Source organism: Colletotrichum aenigma, assembly GCF_013390185.1.
Source record: "Colletotrichum aenigma strain Cg56 chromosome Unknown KSG_Cg56_contig05, whole genome shotgun sequence".
Taxonomy (NCBI): Eukaryota; Fungi; Ascomycota; class Sordariomycetes; order Glomerellales; family Glomerellaceae; genus Colletotrichum; species Colletotrichum aenigma.
The window spans coordinates 3,266,130-3,288,822 of record NW_023500911.1 but is presented as its reverse complement, the minus strand read 5'-3'; the positions used below and the strand labels follow the sequence as shown (position 1 = coordinate 3,288,822).

Sequence of the window (22,693 nt, the reverse complement as noted above, 5' to 3'; positions counted from 1 at the left end):
GCGACACAGACCAAGGCGGGCTCGTGATGCAGGCAGCGTGAAGGTGGGAAAACACATCTAGAACCCGTTGAGTTGGGGCAAGGAGTAAGGCAGCATGTATCAACGGCTGACCGCTCCGAAGGCAGGACAGACGGGTTTTGTGTGTACTTTCCATGCATGCAAGCTGGAACGAGTTGTCGAGACAGGGATTCACTCTGAGATGTCTACGTCACATGGCAGGGCGGTAGATGCTGCTACCGCATTTTACTTTGCTTCAGGTACCTGCTCTGTGGAGAGAGTTCGCTGCTGGCCCGTTCCATATGGCTTGATAGGTATCTCATTGCCCCGGATACTTGGGCCACGCACTCTGCCCTACGAATAGACCTGCCCGCCATACCTAGTACTTACTTCGTGCGCCACTTGGCCGAGATGCGTTGACAGCTGCGTCTAGCCCGTAATCTGTGCAGGTGTCGTTGGCCAAGCCTGTGGTTGGTTGGTTGGTTCACCACGTTGAGCACCTGTTGAGGGGACTAGATGTGGGTGTGAACTTGGTGCAGAGTGGGCTCGTGGACCTGAAGTGACTTCCGCACGCCGGCAGTAAGGCGATGCTGACATAATCAAGGAGTCCTAGGTCACGTGGTGCCAGCCTCTGGCGCCTGCCCCGTAAAGTGGCTCGAGCTCTTGTTGCGCGCCCAATTTGGCAGCCTCAGTATGGCCCGCATCCCGCAGCCCGTCGCGTCCAGATAACCAGACGCGCGTGGGGAATCTCAGTCGGCCATCTGGACGAATATCGCCAGACGCAACACACGCTTGCCTGCTAGAGTGCCTCCCCGAATGCGCCTGGGCAGCCAGAGGCCCCTGTTACTTGATCAACTCAATCCCGGCTTCACTTGTTGCCACCTACAGTCGAGCCACACCACACGGCTGTCTTTGCTCTTACCCTTCCGCGCGCCGATTCGCGTTTGCGACGAGCCTCGACATCAACTCGCCTCATCGTCGGGAAACTCAACGCCGCCCGTCGTGATAGTCGCGACAACCGTTCGGCAAGATGGGAAAGCTCATTCGTCTTGAGCTCTTCAGTATGCTCAATACGGTCTTGATTTCCCCCCTTCCTGCGCGCGCGCTGACACTTGTCGCCAGACTTCAAATCCTACAAGGGCCATCATGTCCTGCTTTTCGGCGACTCCTACTTTACATCCATCATCGGACCCAATGGATCTGGAAAATCCAATTCGTAAGTTCGCTTCTCGTCATGCTCCCAGAAACTCACCGACTGACGGGTTGCCACTGCCAGCATGGACGCGATCTCCTTCGTCTTGGGTATTAAATCATCGCACCTGCGATCGGCTCATCTAAAGGACCTTGTCTACCGCGGCCGCGTTCTCAAGACTTCCAAAATCAACGATGACGGCTCCGCAGAGGCTAATGGGCAGACGAATGGCTACGCCAACGGCGACGAAGACGACGTGTCGCACAAAGCCTCCCGAACCGACCCAAAGACAGCCTGGGTAATGGCCGTCTACGAGGATGACGCCGGCGACGAGCAAAAGTGGAAGCGCTCCATCACGAACCAGGGTTCCAGCGAGTACCGCATCAACGACCGTGTCGTCACCGCCCAGCAGTATAACGAGGCCCTCGAGACTGAGAACATTCTCATCAAAGCCAGAAACTTCCTTGTCTTCCAGGGTGACGTGGAGGCCATCGCCGCTCAATCCCCTCAAGACCTGACAAGGATGATTGAGCAGATCTCTGGGAGCTTGGAGTACAAGGCCGAGTACGAAAGATTACAGACGGAAGCCGAGCAAGCCGCGGAAAACCAGAGCTTCCAGCTCCACAGACGGCGTGGTATCAATTCCGAGATCAAACAGTATCAGGAGCAGAAGAAGGAGGCCGACAACTTTCAGAAGAAGACTGAAGAGAGAGACGAGGCCATCGTGAAACACGCCTTGTGGAAGCTCTACCACTTCCAGCGGGGCATGGATGAGTCTTCCGAGAAGATTCACGAGCACCAGCAGAACCTACAAGAGTTCCAGCGTAACGTTGAGTCATTCAGACGAAAGCTCGAAGCCGCTCAGAAGGAGCAGCACGCGGCGTCCAAAGAAGCTCAGGGTGTGGAGAAGGCCATCAATGCGAAGAAGCGCGAGTTTGACGAGTTGGAGCACAAGTTGATTCCCATTGATGCAAAGATCGAAGAGAGGACCCGCAACATCGAGCAGACCCGCTCGCGTATAGAACCAGTTCGTAAGGACCGCGACAAGCAAGCTGGGCTCATCAAGGAAGATGAAAACAGACTCAAGACGCTCGAAAAGGCCCAACAGCACTTCGAAAAGCAGCATAAGGAGCTCATGAAGAAGACCGGCAAGGAGCTGAGCGATGCTGACCGCAAAGAATACAACAACCTGCGAACTCAGGTCATATCAAAAACTGCTGCCAACCAAGCGAAGCTCGACAATCTGATTCGGCAACAAAAAACGGATGAGGTCACAGTCAACACCCTTAAGGGCAAGGTCGACACCATCTCTGCCGCTCTGGAAAAGTACGAAGGAGAGCTGGAGACCATCGGCGAACGCAAGTCGGCAACAGAGGCCAACATCAAAGCCCTGTCCCAAGAAATCGACACGAAGAAGAAGCAGTATCACCAGATGCAGTCTGAACGTATAAGAACGAGTCAGAGACGCACCGAACTGGAGGAGAAGCTTGAGCAAGTCGCCAAGCAGCTTCGAGAGGCCGATGATGGCCGACGACAGAATGACCGCGAAGCTAGGATGAGGGAAATGGTCAACAACCTGAAGCGACTGTATCCCGGTGTTAAGGGCAGGGTTGGTGACTTGTGCAAGCCTAAACAGAAGAAGTACGACGAGGCTGTTAGCACCGCGCTTGGTCGGGACTACGAATCGGTCATCGTGGACACAGAGAGGACCGGTCACGACTGTGTCCAGTATCTCAAGGACCAGCGCTTCCCGCCTATGACTTTCATCCCTCTTGACAACATCAAGGTCAACGCGGTCAATTCGGCCATCAAAGGCATATCCGGAGCGCGCCTAACCATCGACACGATTGATTTTGAGCCTGCGTATGAGCGTGCCATGGCCTATGCATGTGGCAGCTCTGTGGTTTGCGACAGCGAAAAGATCGCCAAGCTCATTTCGTATGAGAAGCGCATCCCCGTCAAGACCGTCACTCTGGACGGCCTGGTCATTCACAAGACGGGCATGATGACTGGTGGTCGTGGCCCGGAGCAAAAGGGCGGGAAGTGTCGCTTCGAAAGCACTGACCTTGAACCCCTCAAGAAAATGGCGGCCAAGTACAAGGAAGAGATCGAAAAGCTCCCAAAGTCTGGGCGACGTAGCCCTGCTGAGGAGTCTCTTCAGATTGAAATTCACGGCCTTGAGCCACGCCTGGCGGCCGCCAAGGCCGAACTTGCCCACCTGGAGAAGAACTACAACAGCAAGAAGAGAGAAGTAGATCACGAGAGTAGACAGCTTGACGAGCTGGAACCCAAATACGAGGAGAAGAGAGCCGAGCTCGAGGCAACCAAGCGTACTGTCAAGGAATTCTCCGACGCCATCGCCAAAGTGGAAGACGAAGTCTTTTCTGGTTTCTGCAAGAGACTTGGCTTCGGCGACATCCGAGCCTATGAATCGGAGCACAGAGATCTGCAACGAGAAGCTGATGAGGAACGAACCAAGTTTGAAGTACAAAAGTCCAAGTACCAGAGTCAACTCAGCTGGACGCGCGACATGTATAACAACCTGGACGCAAGGCTGAAGAAACTGCAAGAGGGGTTGAAGGCATCGGAACGAGACCTCCAGACCTATCAGCAGGAAAAGTCAGATATCGAGGATGCTAGCCACGAGGTATCTGATGAGCTCGACGCGCTGCGGGAGACCCTCGAGGAGAAGCGCGCTACGCTAGAGGTGAAGAGCCAGAAGGTCTCACAGGCCAAGGCCGAGGTTCAGAAGCGAAGCAAGGAGATCGACGCCAGACAAAAGGAAATCAATGCTCTGGAAACGGTAGTCCAGAAGAACAGTGCCGGCAAGTTTGCGTTGCTTAGGCGTTGCAAGCTCGAGCAGATGCAGATTCCTTTACAAGAGGGCTCGCTCGACAATCTGCCAAACGAAGATAACCTGCTACGGCAAGACGCCGATGCTATGGACGTGGACGAGGAGGATGACGAGGAAATGATGACCGCCGCCCTCGAGAATCACGGCATCGAGGTCGACTATGACAGTCTGGACGAAGAATTGAAGAATGTACGGGCAACCTGCCATTTGCATATTAAAGCTGTGTTTGCTGACATTTCTCTAGTCGGATGATCCTAGCGTCGAGGAGCGATTGCAAGACAAGATTGCGTCAATCACTTCGGAGCTCGAGAAGCTCAACCCCAACATGAGAGCCATTGAGAGGTTAGAGAGCGTCGAGACGAGACTGAAGAATACCGAAAAGGAGTTTGAGGATTCCAGAGCGGCACTTAAGGCAGCCCGCGATGCGTTCAACCATGTCAAAGCCCAGCGGTACGAACTCTTCAACAAGGCCTTTTCACACATCCAGGAGCAGATCTCGCACGTCTACAAGGACCTTACACGGTCAGAAGCCTATCCCTTGGGAGGGCAAGCTTACCTGGATATTGAAGAAGACACAGACACGCCGTACCTGTCTGGTATCAAGTATCATGCCATGCCGCCCCTCAAGCGATTCAGAGACATGGAGCACCTTTCTGGAGGCGAGAAAACGATGGCCGCCTTGGCTCTCCTGTTCGCGATTCACAGTTACCAGCCAAGTCCTTTCTTCGTGCTCGATGAAGTAGACGCCGCACTTGACAACGCCAACGTGGACAAGATCAAGAAGTACATCCGTGAACATGCTGGGCCAGGCATGCAATTCATCGTTATCAGTCTCAAAACCGGATTGTTCCAGGACAGCGAGAGCTTGGTCGGTGTTTACCGAGATCAAGAAGTCAACAGCTCAAGGACGCTCACCTTAGATGTAAGTTGTGACTGGCAAAAACGTAGCTGAACAGAGGCTGACAATGAACTAGCTCCGAAAATATGCTTAGAGAGAAGATTGATGACATGAAGGACGTAAATAACCGGTGGACCTGGCAGCGCTGGCACTCGGGCTTGAGGTCGTGGGTTTTGCGCGCAACCGCCAGCTACGATGCTAGCAGCCCTGCATGCTTGACTTTTAAGAAGATGGGTTTCGGGGCGGAGCAGGTGATTTGCACCCCAGATGATACCAGAGATGGTGTTGCGGCGACGCTAGGTTTTGGTGAGCCTGCGATGGAGTTTTGGACTGTAATATGGCCGGTGGATTCTTCCATTCACGTTATTGATGAACTCTTTTTCCCTCTGCGCCAATGATAACATTCGACAACATTCTCTCCGTCCAAGGTCTTCATCTACAACCGGTTTGATACTGTCGCATTGCTGACAAGCTCATTCGATCCTGGTGATTGTGACTTAGTGGTTATAAAAAAAAAAAGGAGCCGCTGTGGTAGGCGAGGTGGAAGGCAGCTTCGATGGCGCGAAGAGAAAAGATCAAAATCAACACCTTCACCACATCCCACCACTCACCATCTCTTTCAGGGCATAGAATAATCATTTCTAGGAGAATTTCGATTTACGCTATCTACAAGGCTTCTCGAGGCTATGTTTGTTCTGTTTGCGTATGTGTTTGCTCTTATTGTTATCTGTCACGCTCCATCTTCCTCATTGACACCTTTCGCGATCTCCATCGTCATCCATGGCATCTGTTGTCAATCAGTTCATGCCGCTGACCGCAGTGTGCAATCACCATCTGGTTCACTAGGTGGAATTAACCTGGAAAGGGTGGAAGACCAGGACAAACGCACTGAGAAGAAGCACGGGTTTCCTTCAGGTACGTGGGTGCCTACTTTAGAGGGTGGCCCCACCCTTAGGTACTTTGCCGCAGCTACACCATCTACCTAAGGTATACCTACCTACCACTAACTACCTTACTGCCAAAAGTTCATTCTTCGGCTTGCCTACTTCACCTTCACCGGGTGGTCTACAATCAGCAAACCTCTCAGCAAGAACAACTGCACACCATGGCGCAGCCTCTGGATCTTGCCAAAACGCTCGTCAAGTCGGTAATGCGCGCCTTCTACGAGACGCGCCACATCCTAATCATCGACGCGCTCATCATTCACTCAGCGTAGGCTCGGTTTCTGTTTCTGCCGCTGGTTGGTTGCTGACAGAAGGACATCACAGACTGCGAGACGACGACCTGGCCTACTTGATGGCGACAAACACAAAAGACCTCCACAAAGCCTGCGGAAAGCTAAGAGAGGATCGCTTCTTGGCTGTGTATGCTCGCAATCTTCCTCTTGTGGTATCCGGTTGAAGCTGACGCCGGGCGCACTTCAGATACACGAGGTTAGAATATCGCGAGGATCCCAAGAACCCCGAGGCGAAACCGCGACCAGTGAATCGCACCTACTACTACATCGACTATCGCCAGACCATTGATGCCATAAAGTGGCGTGTATACACCGTCGACAAGCAGATCCAGGGCACCACGGTTCCAGCAAGCGAGCGCAAGGAGTACTTTTGCGGACGTTGCAAGGCGGAGTGGACGCAGATGGAGGTTTTAGACAATGTTGGACCCGAAGGATTCGTCTGCCACCGGTGTGGCTCGTCTCTTACGCACGATCTCGAGCGCAATTCGACTGGCCACGAGCAGTCGACACGGCTGAATAACCAGTTCAAGTTCATAACCGAGTTACTACCACGCATCGACGAGATGGTGGTTCCCGACAACACATTCGACATCGCAATTAGCAAAGCCTTGCCAGTAGTGCGAGATGCCAGTTACCAAACTGTCACAACCATACCGGTCTCGTCACTGCAACCGACCGCGGTCAAGGGTCTCGACAATGTCGGTCCCAAATCCATGTCAGTCAGCATCTCGACAACGGATGGCCCATCAGAGGCTGAGAAGGCGGCGGAGAAGGCGCGGAAGGAGAAGATTGCACAGCAAAACGCACTTCCTTCGTGGATGTCCAACAGCACTGTCACGGGTGAATCATTCACTGCTGACGCGGGCCCGACGCCTGCGGCTAAGGTTGAGGAGGTCGACAGCAAAGAAGCCTTGGCCAAGTCAGGCGATAATCAAGAACATGCAGAACTGGACGACTATTTTGCTCGTCTTAAGGCCGAACAAGCTGCTGAAGCTGCGAGGGCTCTCGCGGAGGAGGGCTCGGACGACGATGAAGAGGAAGAAGAAGACGCTTTCGAAGACGTGACTCCAATGGGAAACAACACACCGATCCCGAAGGCGGAACCTGCTGCTGATGCGGAGGAATTACCAGCCAAGAGGGTGAAGGTAGAGATGCCAGATGACGGCGAGAGTGATGAGGACGTCGAATTCGAGGACGTCTGAGGGCGCGACTACTCAATGTACTACTACTTAAAAGGCTCTTGAGAACTAAACTAATCATAACACGATATCATCTAAGAAGAATGTTTGGGAAGCGTTTTAAGTGAAGCATGCAAATTTGCAGTGCGATTGCGCATTGGTCCGGTGACGATGATGTCAGCGTCGCGTCTGTACATGGCCGCGGATGAGACGTCTTTCAAAAGCCATGCTACCCTCGGAACCCACCCAGCGCAGTACAGTTCGCAGGCACCGCCTTCATTTACACGGCTAACCTGCGGTGCAGCAAGCGTCTAGCCCTCTCGCAATTCGAATGCACATCAACCCAACCTCATTCTTGACTCGGCTGCGCCGCGCCCGCCAGCCTCCCGAGCCGACTTTTCTTGCTTGCCGGAGCATCACCAACATCCTCAGCTACGGCTACAAGAATGGCGACAGACCTCGAATTTCCGCTCATTTTTCTCTTGCCTACGCACCTTGACGCTGATCGGCTTCACGAGCTAGAGGAGAAGATTCCAAGCCTGACTTACGACATACAAGAGGCTGAAGTGATTCTCGGCAAAATCTCGAAGAGGCAACGAGCTTTGTTCGAGCTACGGCAGAGAAAACTACAGACAGTGCCAGTGGAGGCAGCCACCGAGTCACAGCCTCCGGGTTCTTCGTGTAAGCGAAAACGGGATGAAGGCTCAAGCGACAGCGATTCATCTGCGTATACCGAGGATGGCCATAGGAATGGATCAGCTGCTTGGCCAGTCCCGCAGACATTCCTAAAATCTCTCGAAGTCGATATCGTTCGAGTAGTAAAGCTCAACTGGCTTACTGAATCCCTTGATCAGGGCCGGGTCCTTCCGCTTCGTGACTTTGTCATCTACGAGGGCCGTAAGTGTGGTGAATCCAATACCTTGGTAGCAGTGAAAGGCAACGACATACTAGCTCGTGCTGCCGCAGACACGACGTTGCAGGACCATCAGCCTGTGTTCCATCGGGCGGAGGAAAATGCGTCAGCATCAGCGAGTCAGCGGACAACGATGCCTTCGCTGCTGAGACAAACAACCTCAGAGCACGACTTGACTATCACTCTGGCGCCGATACCTGGTTTTTTGAGGACGACGTACGCATGTCAGCGGGCAACGCCTGCTGACCCTGCAAATGCAGCATTCATCGAGGAATTGAAGGCAATTCGGACAACGAGGAAACTCATGGGTGATCAGATCGGCGTGAGAGCATATTCCACCTCGATTGCGACATTATCCGCATACCCATGCAATATCTCAAGCCCGCAAGGTCAGTGCCTATATGATACCTAACATGCGGTGCCGACTCTCACCGTTGAACAGAAGTTGCCAGGTTGCCCGGCTGCGGCACTAAGGTTGCTGAGCTGTGGCATGAATGGAAAGACGCAGGCAGGCTCCACGAGGCCTCTGAAGCTCAAGCAGATCCCAAATTATCGGTGTTACGGACGTTCTATGACATCTGGGGAGTTGGCGATGCCACCGCTCGAGACTTTTATAAGAAAGGCGGGTTACCAAAATTCTCGGCATAAAACATGCTGACCGAAACGTAGGGTGGCGAGACTTGGACGATATAGTAGAATATGGCTGGGACGACTTGTCACGCGTCCAGCAAATCGGTATCAAGTTCTATGAGGAGCTCAAGCTCAAAATTACTCGTGTCGAAGTCGAGTCCATTGCCAACACAATATTGAAGCATGCGCGCAAATTCAGTCCTGGCTACCAGATGGTCATCGTTGGTGGGTACCGACGTGGGAAGCACAACAGCGGGGACGTGGATGTGATCATCAGTCATCCAGATGAGTGTGCCACACTCAACTTCGTTCAGAAGCTTGTGGTGAGCCTAGAGAAGAGCGGGCAGATAACCCATACCCTCACGTTGAGCAACCACAATAGCGAGCGCGGCCAGCGACCACTCAGCTGGGACGGAAATCAGGGAAGGGGGGGTGGCTTTGATACACTGGACAAAGCACTCGTGGTTTGGCAGGAGCCGGAAATGAGCGATCGAGGCAGGGCCAGCAGCGTCGATTCCGCCAGCCAGAGGCCACCGCATCGAAGGGTAGACATTATAATCAGCCCCTGGAAAACGGTTGGCTGTGCTGTTTTGGGATGGAGCGGGGACACGACGTTCCAGCGGGATCTACGCCGCTACTGCAAGAAGCAGAGGGACTTGAAGTTTGACAGCAGTGGTATCCGCAGTCGCCTTGACGGTAGCTGGTTGGACCTGGAGGGAAATGGAAAAGCCCCGGACATGTTAACGGCGGAGAGGAGGGTGTTTGAGGGCCTGGGGCTGGACTGGGTGCGTCCGGAGGATCGGTGCACGGGGTGAAGAGACGATACTTCACTCCTCATAGAGTCTCATCTTGGCGTAAAATAGATGCAGACAAAGAAAATGGCATAAGGGGTTGAGGAAGCTATGCCTGAAGGCCGAGATGGTGGCCACAAGCTATGAACAGTTACTGCGTTTGGAGTCAAACCCCCCAGCAGCACATTGATGGTGAAGCGGGAGTTAAAATGGCGTGCTGATTGGGTCAGCACCTTATTGGAAGTTAAAACCACTCGCATGCTAAAGCTTCGTGTAGGGCTGAAATAGACTGCGAATAGCTTCATTACTGGCTTCGACTTCTTCGGGGCGCTATCGAAACTCCTGGGTCTTTGATGGCAATTGGTGTCGTCTGAAATCCGAGGTCTTTCATCGCACACGCAACAGAAAAATCAAACTCCGCCGAATTCCGCAAGGCAAAGGTCTTGCAAGACAATCAGACCTCGTCCGGGACCAGCGTTATCTCGTTTCAACAACGTTCATTGGCCAGATATCCGTGAATCGGTAGTCGGGCGTTAAGTGTGGCCGTCTCCATCCCGTCGGTAGCTAGTAGGCAGACTCGCCGTGGCAACGTGGGTGGGCACAGTTTGGTGTATTTCGTCAGGGACCAGCTGAACGGGAATGGACATTGAATAAGCTGCTCCTCTTAGCGAGCGGAGAATCGGGGCGGACAAGAGCCCAGACACCTGGCGTCTCGAGCTGCCTACCTTGGTCCCCGTTGTCAAGTTCCTCCTCCTCCCATCTAAGTTTATAACTAGACAACTTCCATCACTCAACTAACTTTACTCTACCCTGCTCAATTGACCTCTCGGACGCAGCGGAACAGATTACAATACGATCAATAACCGTCAATTCACCACTAGCCTACCAAAAACACCGCATCACTCCCAGCCACAATGCCTATGACGCTGCAGGTCCCCGACGAGTACGGGTATGTCACGTTCTCCGTCTAAAGCTCCCTCGCCGACTGTTAGCACCTTGGGACAAGGACGCCATGCCAATTGCTAACGCATGAACCTTTGTAGCTACGTCCTTCTCGTTGCTGCCTCGACTTTCTTCATCAACACCACCCATGTTCTTCTGACGAGCAAGTTCCGCAAGGCTAGCGGTCTCGTCTACCCGGTACCTTACGCTTCTAACGAGGCTGCTGAGAAAGACCGCAAGGCTTACATGTTTAACTGTGGTACGTCTGCGCCCCAACCCCCCCCCCTCCCCCCCCCCCCCCCCCCCCTTCCTGGAATCCTACAAGGCCGGCCACTGATGAGCACCGCAGCGCAACGCGCCCACGCCAACTTCACCGAGAACCAGCCCTCGTTCCTCGGCGCCTTGCTCATCTCCGGTCTTCGCTTCCCCGTTGCCAGCGCTGCTATTGGAGCGGGCTGGGCCCTCTCCCGACTAATTTACGCCTTTGGCTACACGAGCGCTGCCGGCCCTGCAGGTCGCGTCCGGTGAGTGCTCCATGGCATAATGTGCACCAGAGAATGCCCTGACTGACTGAACAACAGTGGTTCAATTGGGTCGTTCCTCACCGATACCGCCCTTAAGTTCATGGCTCTTTACACATCCGTTGCCATGATTATGGACTGGTAACCCAAGTCAGGGTCAGCCGGCACCAACTCATATGAACTCTGTAATTATAAACGCTGTCAGACAATCTTGTAGGAAGTTGCGCGCCTGTAACTCAATAAACACAAGTCTTCCCTCCCCTGAGAAAAAGAAAAAGAAGAGAAGTAAAAGCGGAACGCGAGCAGGTGCTCGCGTATCGCTGCGTGCATGACCTGAATGTCTCATGCTCTCTAGTGTAAACCCGCCTTTGCCGTAACGCCAGTCGTATACACTTCATCACAAAGGGGAAAAGAGATATTTACCCCAGTCTTATACATCATAGCCATCCCTTCCGCCCTCACTTTCGCGCGCCTCCACATTGATGATCATCCTTCGATGCCAGCAAATGATCGCGTTCATCTCCTACGCCTCATCCGTCTAAGCTCGACGCCACGATCTGCGTCTTGGTCTGCCGGTCGTAAGAATTCGGTCGACTTCTCGATACCATTGTTCCCCAGCAGATAGTCCCCAAAATACTTCATGGCATTGAAGATCTCCTCGCCGACAGGCACAATATTTTCCTTGGGAAGCAGGAAGCCATAGCTGCCAGTGTCACGGAGCTTGATCTGGTAGCTGTAGTGAGCGTGCAGCTCGTGATAGAACCAATCAATGGCCGATCCCCCGCCAGTCTCGATGCGCCGGACGTTGCTGTCACCGCCTCGAGAGGCGACGGCACCTTCACAGGCAGAAGTGACCGAGTACTGTTCGCCATTGGAAAGACGAATGGCCTTGGCAAGTCCGGTCGCGAGTTCTTCGAGGTTCTCGACATTGGGTGGATCCACGTCACAGGAATAAGCGAATGGGAAGAGGATTTGTTGAGAGTACGAGTGCAGATCGATCAGCCCCACGAACTCAGCCTTCTCCTGAGACTGGCTCTTCGCCCATTTTGCAAGTGCAATAGCTTCGGTTGCCTCCCAGGGCTCGGTGCCGCCATAGCTCTCGGAGCAAGGGTCGTTCTCAGAATCCAAACCGGTCCATTCGAAACCGAACGCGTGATCGAGGTCAAATCCACGGCACCACTGCATTCCGGTCTGTTGTCGGGACTTGCGCCAGAGTCGGTCGACTTGCCAGGTGTACTCGATGCCGTCGGGGTTAACCGCAGGAACGAAGACGAAGTCGAAGTGCTCGAGCAGCTTGGTGATCATGGGCTCCTTGCCAAAGGACGTGATGAAGGACCACGCGACGTAATTTGCTGTGGTTGTAGATATCCACTCGCGCGCATGCATGCCTCCCGTGACAACAACCGTTTTCCTCTTGCCGCCAGGAGTTTCAGGTGTTTTGACCCCGACCTTGAGGGCAGGAATGTCGCGACCTTCGAATGACTGCCCGATGCTGATCATCTCAGTAATGGAGGGGAACATGGCTTCCATCAGGCGCATCCACGGCACAATGACCTAGGCTAGGTTAGTTCAATGGTATTGGGAGATAGCTGAAGGCGGTGCCGTCACGTACAGAAAGAGGCTGATACTCTTGGAAGAAGACGTTATCGCCCTCGTGACGGGACAGCTGGACTGATGTCCGGCGGTCATCGAGGCGTTGATGTCGCGGCGGAGCCGCGACGGCCGGATAGGTATCGTAGACAGACGCAGCCAGATCAGGAATCAATGTGGAATATGAGGATCTCAGAGACGAGGGCAGCAGACCCAAAAGGGAGGCAATGTCGGCATTGCGAATGCGGATGTCAACATAGTCGTGGTTAAAAGCCCAAACATCGAGAAACAGGCGCGTGGCAGCCTCGGAGAAGACGGTCTCCTCCTCAGGGATAGTCAAATTGAATCGCAGAACGACCTGATCATTGTATTTGGTCCGAAGGCTGGCTTTCCCTTTGTGCGAAGCGGGACGGGCGGTCGACCTGGCCGGCGCGGGACCGAACACGAATTCAATTGCACCGTCGCGCAGCCAAGTCAGAATTGGGAAGATTCGAGAGGTCGGGGAATTGTGATCGTTATGATGAAGATCGATGCGGGCGGCATTGGCGGAAGGGGCCAGGAGCGTTAGACTAGCAGCCGAGAGCAGTAACACGTGGGGACGCATGTTGGAGGCTCGGCGTGGGTGTTGTCGCTGTCGTCGCCGGCGTCGTCGTTGTCGTTGTCGTTGTCGTTGTCGTCTCGTCCCGTCAGGCAGATAATGTAGAAACGCTACACATGAGAGGGGGGGGGGGGGGGGGGGGGGGCTTTGATAATGATGAAAGAGGTCACATAGAGGCGAACGGGAGAGATTGCGACAGGTTCTGCAGCATGACACTCGCCCCCCGAGTCGGAGAGCAGGGAAGCAACCTGGCGCAGGCAGCCGCTTACCTGTGCCTTGTGTTTTTTTTTTTTTCTTTCTCTTTGGTCCCCCTTCCTGAATCCCGCGTGTTATCGGGACTGTTGGGAGCATATTCCCGACCAAGAACTCACTGAGACGAAAGCGTTGTTGTCCAAGTCATGCAATTTTCTCTCTCCCTTTTTTCGTTGCTTTACATTGCCCCCTTTCTTCAGCTCCATGTACCTTGCAGCCGAAGAAAACACTGACGAGAGGCAAGCGTGGTCAGTGTCTCGAAACAGAGATTAGACGTCGACGCAGAGACCCGAAGGGTATCATGTCGCTTTCAATAGACGGAGTGCTCATTTCACAGAGGCAATCCTGGGTAATTGACACTGGAGATCTGCAGCGATCATGGCGACTTTTGACTGTGTTCACGGCAGACTGGCTGGAGGTATTTGTAGGTAGGGGCAGCACAAGAGTTGGGGGCCGAGACCACGACACTCGAGTCTGTACGCCACAAGCACAACCACAACCACGACCACAACCCCTGAGACGGACCATGAATACCTGCGGATACCCAAGTACTGCGGTACGAAGCACTGCTGGGGTGTCAAATTCGCGGTCCGTCTCTTTTGGAGTGGGCTGGGCTGGGCTGAGCTGGGCCGGGCCACCAGTCCTGGTGCCCAGGCTACGGGGTGGTAGACCATGCTGCCATCAATAAAAAGTCCCGGCGTGCATGCCATGCCAGTGGTCCCGGCTCCTGGAGGCTGGGCTGGCTCAGCAGGGAGGTAAAAGGTATGAAGACCTACCTTACTTTGAGGTACCTTGCGTCGAGTGTTCGTACCTACACTATGGGCTGGAGACGCATGTAAAGTATCCTACTGTGAAGGAACCCAATGGGAGGTCTTGGCGGGGCTGCCCGGGCTGTCTGAGGAACAACACAACGACAATGGGATAATCAATACATCACCGGGCCTGACCCTGCTGCCCGCCCGGCTGCCATGCCGCCCTCTGACATCCTGCAGTAGCCCAGCAGCCCAGCAGCCCAGCAGGACGGGAGCCGCCAATGCCAATCCGGTGGCCCTACTGAGGTGACCTGTAGGTAATGCACCTCACGAATCCCTTAGTGCAGGCGGGCCACATCAGCCCCGGCGGAAAACCCATCCTTGGTCCTTGCGCTGTGTAGGTAGATGGAAGGTAGATGAAAAAGTATTCGTACTTTACCTCGTACGGGCAAACTGAGTGAGGTTCAGTGCAATTAAGCCCGAGCCAGCACCGGTGCTTACCTTCCTACCTCCACCTTACCTACGAATACCTGACCTCTGGCTCTGGCTCTGGCTCTGGCTCTGGACTCGTCGACAACGCGACACCATCTCCAATCGAATTCCCCTGTTTTTCTCGCTCTATTCGTCCATCACCATCTCTCGTCGTAAGGTGCCCTTGCCTTACCTTGCGTGCAACATCGACCCTGCACTCCCATCATACCCAAGGACACATACTAGCCACGAGCATTTCCCTTCTTCCCTTTCCTTCCCTGGACGTCGTCCGTTTCTCCCCACCTCACTTTCCCATCCATCCTTTCGCCCTCCCTTATTCGATCCCCTGCAACCGCACCGCATTACGTTGCCCCGTACCCAACTGGAGGATGCCCTGGCGTCCTGTCTTCTGCGTTGCACTGCGGCTGGCTTAATACCCTTTCCCTACCTTCCTTACCGGACCTTACCTTGCCTCAACTCACCGTCAAGTACCTACCTACCTACCTACCTACCTTATCTTACTTGCCTGCCTTACCGACTACCTAACTTGGACCTCACCTCATCTCGCTGACTGCCCGCCAACTTCTTTTCCCCTTCCTCAATTGCTCTCTCTTTCCCGCCATTACCATCACGAACCTGACTTCCAATGTGGCCTGCCTCCTTGTTCCGCTGCCCGCTGTGTTGATGGCCTAGTGCCCGGATCCAACGGCTTCCCTTCTCCTGGCTGCCGTCGTCATCCTCCCACTCTGACGTTGTATCCCTGGCAAACAATGACCCATCGCCGTCATGCCTTTTCTACGCCGTCGCGGCAACATGGTCAGCGAGACCGATATGAGGCGCCATACCATTCTTGATGCCGATGCGCCTCAGCTCCCGCCGCTCCCGCAACACTTTCCACCCCAGCAGCCTCAGCAACAGCAGCAGCCTCAGCAAGAGCAACAGCCTCAACAACCGCCGCTACCCTTGCCGCCACACCCACCACAAGAAGTCCCCCGAGTCTCCGTGTCTGAAACCCCTTCCACCTCCCTGACTGTGCCCGCCCAAACCGACGGTGACATCGATACCTCGACACGCCTCGATCCTGACGACGCAGACGCTCGACCAGATACTCCTCCAATCCAGGATGAGACGCCTAAGCATCGTCGCTTTTCAATCCTAAGATTCCGCAATGCCTCCGACTCCCAGCTGTCATTAAGGGCCAAGCAGCAGGCTGAAAAGCCTCCCCCTGTCCCTCGGCGTGTGTCTCCTCCAGTCCCTTTGCGGCACCAAAGCGCGCCTGGCCCTGTTCATTGTGCTAACCATCCGCGCCAGCCCCTGAGATTATCACGACCGCACCTACAGTCGATTTCCAAGTACCACAGAAGAAGCAGTCTCGAATGCGACTAGCCGACCGATTTCGAAGATCTGGTGAGCTGCCTAGAAATAGCGAGGATGGGGCCAACCGAGCCATGACGTGGAAGTCATCTAGGAGGAAAACGGGCCTGGAAGACCTCGCTTCTAGAAATCGGCCTACTCTTGTTACTTTCGAGGAACCCAACCGCCCGTCTTCGTCCAGGGCGCCCACCAACGGAGACCATCACGATGGCATCGCCTTGTCACTCCCCCCCAATCGAGCTTCCGAATCATCGCGATCCGATGCGAGCTTCGGGGAACAACTATACCCCACAACTACCGCAGGCACTGCAGGCACTGCAGCTAACTCTCCTCCAGTGCCGTCAAGCACTAGCTTCTTTCGCCTAGGTCGCAGGAAACCCAAAACACCATCACCCATGTTCGACTTATCACATCTGCCTCAGAAAGGCAAGCCCGCCGCCAACGGCGCAGACAATAATGGGACATCCTCGTCCTCATTAGGCGCAGCTCACCCACCCATCGCGTCAACATCCAGAGAGGGCACTCCGCGACCCCATCATGGCTCGAGGCCCCCATCAAGCTACAGTACACACGCCGACTCCGTGTCGTCCTCTGCCCCTGATCAGCAGCCACTCAAGACGAACCCCTCACCGGCAACTGCACTATTTCGTCCCGGCTCGACTCACTCCGGCCAGTCGTCACCGACCCGAGCCCGGTTGCAACGCCGAGGGAGATCTTCGACCATGAGCTCTTTAGGCAGAGATTCGTTGGAAGGGCATCTCGATCCAGGAGCAAGTCGAACATCCACGTCGATTGGGCGCAAGAGCTTTGGCGATCTTTTTGGCCTGAACAGACTGCGACAAAACTCTGATCTGGGCCAGAGAGCGGGCACGCTGACACCTGCAACCCCTGGCTCCAACACATCCAAGAACAATTCACTCCAGATTGCGCGGGAGCCGATTGCATTGCCTGAGAAGCTCGAGGACGAAACGCCCGCCAAGTATTTGGCCAGGATAGAAGAGATTCTCAGTAGAGGAGTAATTGCGAGTGCGTTGTCCAAGGGAAGTGATCCTTTCGCAGCAGCCGTGTTGCGCAGTTACATGCGCCGGTTTAGTTTCTTTGGTGACCCGATGGACATGGCAATCCGGAAACTACTCATGGAAGCCGAGCTGCCCAAAGAGACGCAGCAGATCGACAGGTGTTTGCAGGCGTTTGCGAATCGCTATCACGAATGCAATCCGGGCATTTATGCCTCCCCTGACCAGGCCTACTTCGTGGCGTTTTCGCTTCTCATTCTGCATACGGATGTATTCAACAAGAATAACAAGCACAAGATGCAGCAACCTGATTATTTGAAGAATACCCAAGGCGAGGGTGTTTCGGACCCGATCCTTCGATGCTTTTACGACAACATCACTTACACCCCCTTTATACACGTTGAGGACGACGTGGACCTCAATGGTGATCGACTTATAGCGAACAGAGCCAAGAGGAAAACCCTGTTTCCTGGAGGCACGCCGGAAGCGGCCGCGAAGCGGTCTAACCGTGAACCCCTTGATCCGTATACGCTGATCATAGACGGCAAGCTGGATATACTGAGGCCGAGTCTGAAAGACGTGATGGAGCTCGAGGACCACTATGACTACTTGGGAACGGCAAAAGACCTCAACGTAAAGGAGCTTCAGCGGACATTCTTCAGAACTGGTGTCTTGCAAATTGTGTCGGCCAGGTCACGGCCAGATGCCTTTCGCGACGAAAAGAGCGCTATCAACCCTGCCGAAGCGGCGCAGGGCGTGGTCGATATCAAAATCACAAAGGTCGGTCTTTTGTGGCGGAAGGATGTGAAGAAGAAGAAAACCAGATCACCCTGGCAGGAATGGGGAGCCATTCTTACGGGCGCCCAGCTTTATTTCTTCCGCAACACCACATGGATCAAGAACTTGATGCACCAATACGAATCGCACGTTAAACAAGGCTTTTACGGCGAACCAATCACGTTTAAACCGCCATTACCGGAGTTCAAGCCTGATGGATATCTCCCGACGAAGGAAGCTGTTGCGCTCGTAGACTCCACGTATAAGAAGCACAAGAACGCTTTCAAGTACTCTCGGCCTGGGGCCTTCGTCGAGGAGGTTCTTCTTGCTGACAATGAAGAGGAGATGAACGACTGGCTCGCCAAATTGAATTACGCTGCCGCCTTCACTACGTCTGGCGTCCGCATGCGAGGCGTCGTGGGCGGCAATTACGAGGGACAAAGTCGACGGGGGATCAGGAGACTTGGAAGTTCGGCCTCCGCGCAGGTTATTCAGACTCCCACCGGCGAGGTCAGCATCGTTCGTGGTAAAATTGATCACCAGGAGGCCGAGTCCATTCAGGCTCAACGACGGCAGACCATGATGGACGCTGTTGCTAAAGCAGATGAAGAAATCGCCATCAAGGAGCAAGAGCTGGAGATTCATCTGAGAAACGCTCGCCATCTCCAGATTCTCTCACCCATCCAAGCCAAGACGAGGGATCAGGTTCTTTCGGCTGCTGCTCACATGGATGTTAAAATCAAGTGGATTCGTATGGACATGTGGAAATCCAGGTGTCATCGAGATGTCCTTTTGAAGGATATGGCCGAAGAGCAGCGACTCCAAGGTCTGGTGCCGACCAAGTCTCAAAATGGCCATGAGATCCGCGAGGCGTCGCCATCCCGAGAAAGACCACCCATGCTCGAGGCAGGATCAGTGACAAGTGTGGGACGCCGCCGCCGGAGGTCATCGGCAGCCATCTCCGTGGTTCAAGGGCCTGCGAAGATGGCGCAAGGGGAGCCAGAATCGCCAACAAATGATGCTTACCAGACACCGCCTACAAGTGCGACCTTCAACCCCCACAAACACCAGAACTCATGGGACTCCAAGGTCTCCAAATCCCAAGAGCCAGTCTACCGCAAACGACCCTGCTCCAGTTCTAGTCAATCCTCTGGTGACCCGACGTTCTACAGCCCGCAGCAGCATCCGACTCCTAGGAGAGGGAAGGACGAAGAAACGAGTGTGGCTGAGGAACATCATGATGACGTGGATGCGAACGAACGTGTCCTCCTTGAGCAGGCAGGCTTGCTAGGATCAGAATCTCACGGCAATCCGCCTGAAAGAAAGCGAACCGGGTCACTCTCTGAAGCTGGAGATGCTTCCGAGTCGCGTGATACCCCGGGGTCCATCGACAAGCAAGACAGGACAAAGATTCGACGAAGCCTGCAACGCACCCTCAGGGAGAGCGCTGGCCATCTTTCGCACCATCGTAGCAGAAAGGGAAAAGAGGTCATCACCGGAAGCGCTTCAGAAGACGCTGGTCGCGAAGACGTGCTTACTAGAGGCACTGGAAGCTTCGTGGTACACGGCAAGAAGGCGTCCGTCATCAATTTCGGTTCCGAACTGCAACAGCTGACTCCCGAGGAGCGTCTGAGGCAGCGAAAGCCGGGTCAGCGCGATGAGCCTGCTTCTCCCGCCAGCGTCGAGGAAGATTTCCGCGACACACTTAATGAATCGTTACTTCCCAAGGAGCGCAGAGAGTCGGGCGCAAGCGCTAGCACAGCAACGGCAAGAAGCTTTCGTGAACTTCACCGAAAGTATTCTTCTGCGCACGCTTCTCGGTCGCCGGCCTTCAGAGGTCAACTTTCAGTGCCGTCTGATGGTGAGAGTGAAGCCGCAGTCAGCTTTTCCGAAGGCCGAAGGACGCCGCTGCCCCCAATTGAAAACGAGTCTGGAGACGAGGAAGAAAGTGACGCCGTCGTAGCGAGTTCGGGCGTGACAAGCCCTACTGTGGCAAGTCCGCAGCCAATCCGTGCAGCGTTCTTATCACCCCTCGAGCCGGTGACGCCTCAAGGACAGGAGAAAGGCGAAGAAGAAAAGAGCGACGAGATGCAGCGACTACCTAGTCCTCCGATCCAGGCGGTCAAGGCCTAGTCATCGAAATCGCTGCCTGCCCTGGGGACGACACTCCCACTTCGGCCGAGTTCATCTAGAAATGCGTGTTGAGCTGTCACGCCGAACCAGGCAGCTCGCTTGATGGCCCTGATACGTTAGAGAGCGTCGACAGGGTGACGGATGTTTGATCCGTTGGTCTGAAGCGATAGAGGTGAAGAAACCCTCACTAAATCAGGCGCTGGTGGGTATGCACCCATAGCGTCATTCTTTGTTTTTCTTGACAACAAAAAGGAGGTGTTTGTAGTCAATCTAATGGCAGATGTGTTACATATGTGTGGGCTCATGGCTAAGCGGGAATGGACACTGGACTTTGGGCATAGCATTGTGAGGCGACTGGGGTCAACAAAAAGGACGGCCGACAGGGCTGTGGTGTAGAGTAGAGCACAGCGGTCGAAAGTCTCACAGAAAGACCTGTTGCACAGCGAATTCAATCTTTTCTCCTTCTTCTCCTTACTCATAGGTCGGTTTGTTTGGATACGGGCAGTTGCGTAGACTGCGTTGTAATCTAGCGCGCGAGTCCTCGATCTCACACCTGCGTCCTCCGAGCCGTTCATTTCTTACCCTTCTTCTTCTTCTTGTTTGACGACGTTGGCGCCTTTTCGACCTTGACAGATCCGGCGCCACCTGCAAGCTCCAGCGTCTCAACTTCCTTTGCCAAACCACCTTGCGTGGACTCGTTTGCCTTCTTCTTGCCCTTCTTGCCCCTGGGCCGGTAGGAAGAGCGGTCGCGGAGAGGCAGCCATCGCTCGGGGTCCATTTTCCTCCCCTCCTCATAGTTCTTTGGCAGCTTTCTTCTGCGCTTCTTTCTGGCACTTGCTTCAGTTGGCTGGGTTTCCATTGTTCGCTTCGTAGCCTGATTAGCTGGCGTCGCGAGTGTAGCGATGCCTTCGCCAGCCAACTGGCCAGCGTCGACGCCTTGAATGAGACTCTCAATGGGAGGGAGGTCCGTCAGGTATGGCTTAGCCCTGGATGCGTTTGATGTGGCGAACGATGCCACCAGTCCTGCGGCTGCAACATGGTCCGCATCGGTGCCGGGCTTCTCGCAAAGTTTCTCGAAAGCAGCACCTGCGGCAGCGAGATCAACAGGATCAGACGACTTGAGCAACTCGGAGCCGGCACCGCGGAGCAGCGAGTCGGCGTGGCGACCATTCCGCTTCTCCCAAAACGAGGAGGCCTTGGCCAACTCTGTGCGTATACCGGTTTGGCGTCCTTGCTGTCTGTAAAGGGAGACCACCAGAGCGACCAGACCAGGGGAGAATCGAACATCCTGCGTTCCCTGGTTTTCCAGATTGCGCAGGAACGTCTCGAGAATAGACAGTGCCGCGCCGGTGTTGTTCGCGGCGAGATAGAGCTGGATAATAGTGAGAATTAATCCGACGTCCGTGGGGCGTTTCTCAAGCAGAGGAATGACATGCTTAACGTCTACGTTCTTGGATGGACGTAGAGCATGGGCCGCAGCGTTGATGGCAGAGAGGACGTTTGTGTTGGCGAAGACGGTAGGCGTAGCCTCGGCCAAGGTTCTAGAAGTGCCCCGGTAGACGCCGGCCAGCTTCTGTGTCTGGACGCCCAAAACATACTGGTTTTGCTTCAGTGGGCTCTCTTGGTACTTGAAAAGCTTGGCCTGCTTTCTCAGAGCAGATGCCAGCTCGCCTTCACGCTGTGCGAGGTAAGGATTCTCGACTCCGGTCGCGAGAGCCGACTTGTTATTCTGGTTAATCAGCTTGGACTCGGCGTCCCAACTACTGCGCAGATGTTAGCGAGGTCGAGACCTGAACAGTTGAGCGAAACTTACTCCGAAACGGACAGGCGGTTCTGAACGTCAAGTGCCTCCCCAAGCTTGCCTAACCTGGAATATACGTAGACCTGCTGGACCATGATTGGTACCATCTCGGCTTGTTTATCGTCCTCGGAAAGATCCTCAGAATCGTCACACAAGCGCAGCGAGCGCTGGAGTAGCGTCGATGCTTTGGACAACTCTCCGCGAGCAATGCAGCCGCAGGCGCTGTTATATGCGAGCTCGAAGGTATCGATATCTGCCGCGAGGGGGGTCGGCGCGACCTCGTCACTCAAGTCGTCCACGACTTTCCACTCCAATTGAGCAGCGGAGGCCAGGTAGTTGATGTTGAGGTCGTTCGCCTCGTCCTGAGGATCATCGAGCAGACCTTTGTGGAGATCGAGTGCGTCTTTGAAGTCCTCGGCGCGATAAGCAACTTGGGCAGCAACGTGTCTAAAACTGCGCTGCGGTCTCGAGTTTGCGATCTCGCGGGCCGCCTGAAGTTGTCCGGTCTTGTACAGGGCGTAAGCCTTCTCGAGCACACACGCATCCTGGAGCTTGTCACCACCATCGGCTATGGCGCGAAGGGCGTCGTCGAAGCGATCGAGTTTGAGCAGGGCGACGACGCGGGTGCGGTGGGCAGTGAGGTCGGTCTTGGACTCCTTTATCGAAGCGTTTGCAGCTTTGAGGACCTCTTCATGGTCTTGTATGGAGGCTGCACGCAGCAAGGCGCTGAGGTTGGCGGCGGGGTCTGAAGGAGCCATCGTGAGGGGTGGGACGTG

General features: G+C 54.6%; 7 protein-coding genes across 7 annotated transcripts; 5 read left to right on the top strand and 2 right to left on the bottom strand.

Annotated features, from left to right (window-relative positions):
- Positions 1-1,027: 1,027 nt before the first annotated feature.
- Positions 1,028-5,035, top strand: psm1 (Structural maintenance of chromosomes protein 1; the record flags this gene model as incomplete). Its single annotated transcript, XM_037323785.1, has 5 exons — positions 1,028-1,058; positions 1,120-1,213; positions 1,274-4,232; positions 4,288-4,965; positions 5,018-5,035. The coding sequence occupies 5 exons, from the start codon at positions 1,028-1,030 to the stop codon at positions 5,033-5,035; spliced, it is 3,780 nt and encodes a 1,259-aa protein (XP_037178532.1).
- A 1,011-nt stretch (positions 5,036-6,046) lies between these two features.
- Positions 6,047-7,380, top strand: tfa1 (Transcription initiation factor IIE subunit alpha; the record flags this gene model as incomplete). The annotated part of the gene is made up of 3 exons (XM_037323784.1): positions 6,047-6,153; positions 6,210-6,305; positions 6,366-7,380. The coding sequence occupies 3 exons, from the start codon at positions 6,047-6,049 to the stop codon at positions 7,378-7,380; spliced, it is 1,218 nt and encodes a 405-aa protein (XP_037178534.1).
- A 422-nt stretch (positions 7,381-7,802) lies between these two features.
- Positions 7,803-9,757, top strand: Polm (DNA-directed DNA/RNA polymerase mu; the record flags this gene model as incomplete). Its single annotated transcript, XM_037323783.1, has 4 exons — positions 7,803-8,253; positions 8,530-8,658; positions 8,939-9,684; positions 9,740-9,757. 4 exons carry the CDS (start codon positions 7,803-7,805, stop codon positions 9,755-9,757), a joined length of 1,344 nt encoding a protein of 447 aa, XP_037178535.1.
- An 847-nt stretch (positions 9,758-10,604) lies between these two features.
- Mgst3 (Microsomal glutathione S-transferase 3) lies at positions 10,605-11,298 on the top strand (the record flags this gene model as incomplete). The annotated part of the gene is made up of 4 exons (XM_037323782.1): positions 10,605-10,639; positions 10,734-10,891; positions 10,982-11,156; positions 11,214-11,298. The coding sequence occupies 4 exons, from the start codon at positions 10,605-10,607 to the stop codon at positions 11,296-11,298; spliced, it is 453 nt and encodes a 150-aa protein (XP_037178536.1).
- Positions 11,299-11,669: 371 nt separating this feature from the next.
- Positions 11,670-13,347, bottom strand: ecm14 (putative metallocarboxypeptidase ecm14; the record flags this gene model as incomplete). The annotated part of the gene is made up of 2 exons (XM_037323781.1): positions 11,670-12,707; positions 12,766-13,347. 2 exons carry the CDS (start codon positions 13,345-13,347, stop codon positions 11,670-11,672), a joined length of 1,620 nt encoding a protein of 539 aa, XP_037178537.1.
- Positions 13,348-15,675: 2,328 nt separating this feature from the next.
- Positions 15,676-20,116, top strand: sec73 (Protein transport protein sec73; the record flags this gene model as incomplete). The annotated part of the gene is made up of 4 exons (XM_037323780.1): positions 15,676-15,820; positions 15,910-16,053; positions 16,128-16,223; positions 16,527-20,116. The coding sequence occupies 4 exons, from the start codon at positions 15,676-15,678 to the stop codon at positions 20,114-20,116; spliced, it is 3,975 nt and encodes a 1,324-aa protein (XP_037178538.1).
- Positions 20,117-20,687: 571 nt separating this feature from the next.
- SRP72 (Signal recognition particle subunit SRP72) lies at positions 20,688-22,675 on the bottom strand (the record flags this gene model as incomplete). Its single annotated transcript, XM_037323779.1, has 2 exons — positions 20,688-21,879; positions 21,930-22,675. The coding sequence occupies 2 exons, from the start codon at positions 22,673-22,675 to the stop codon at positions 20,688-20,690; spliced, it is 1,938 nt and encodes a 645-aa protein (XP_037177522.1).
- Positions 22,676-22,693: the final 18 nt, after the last annotated feature.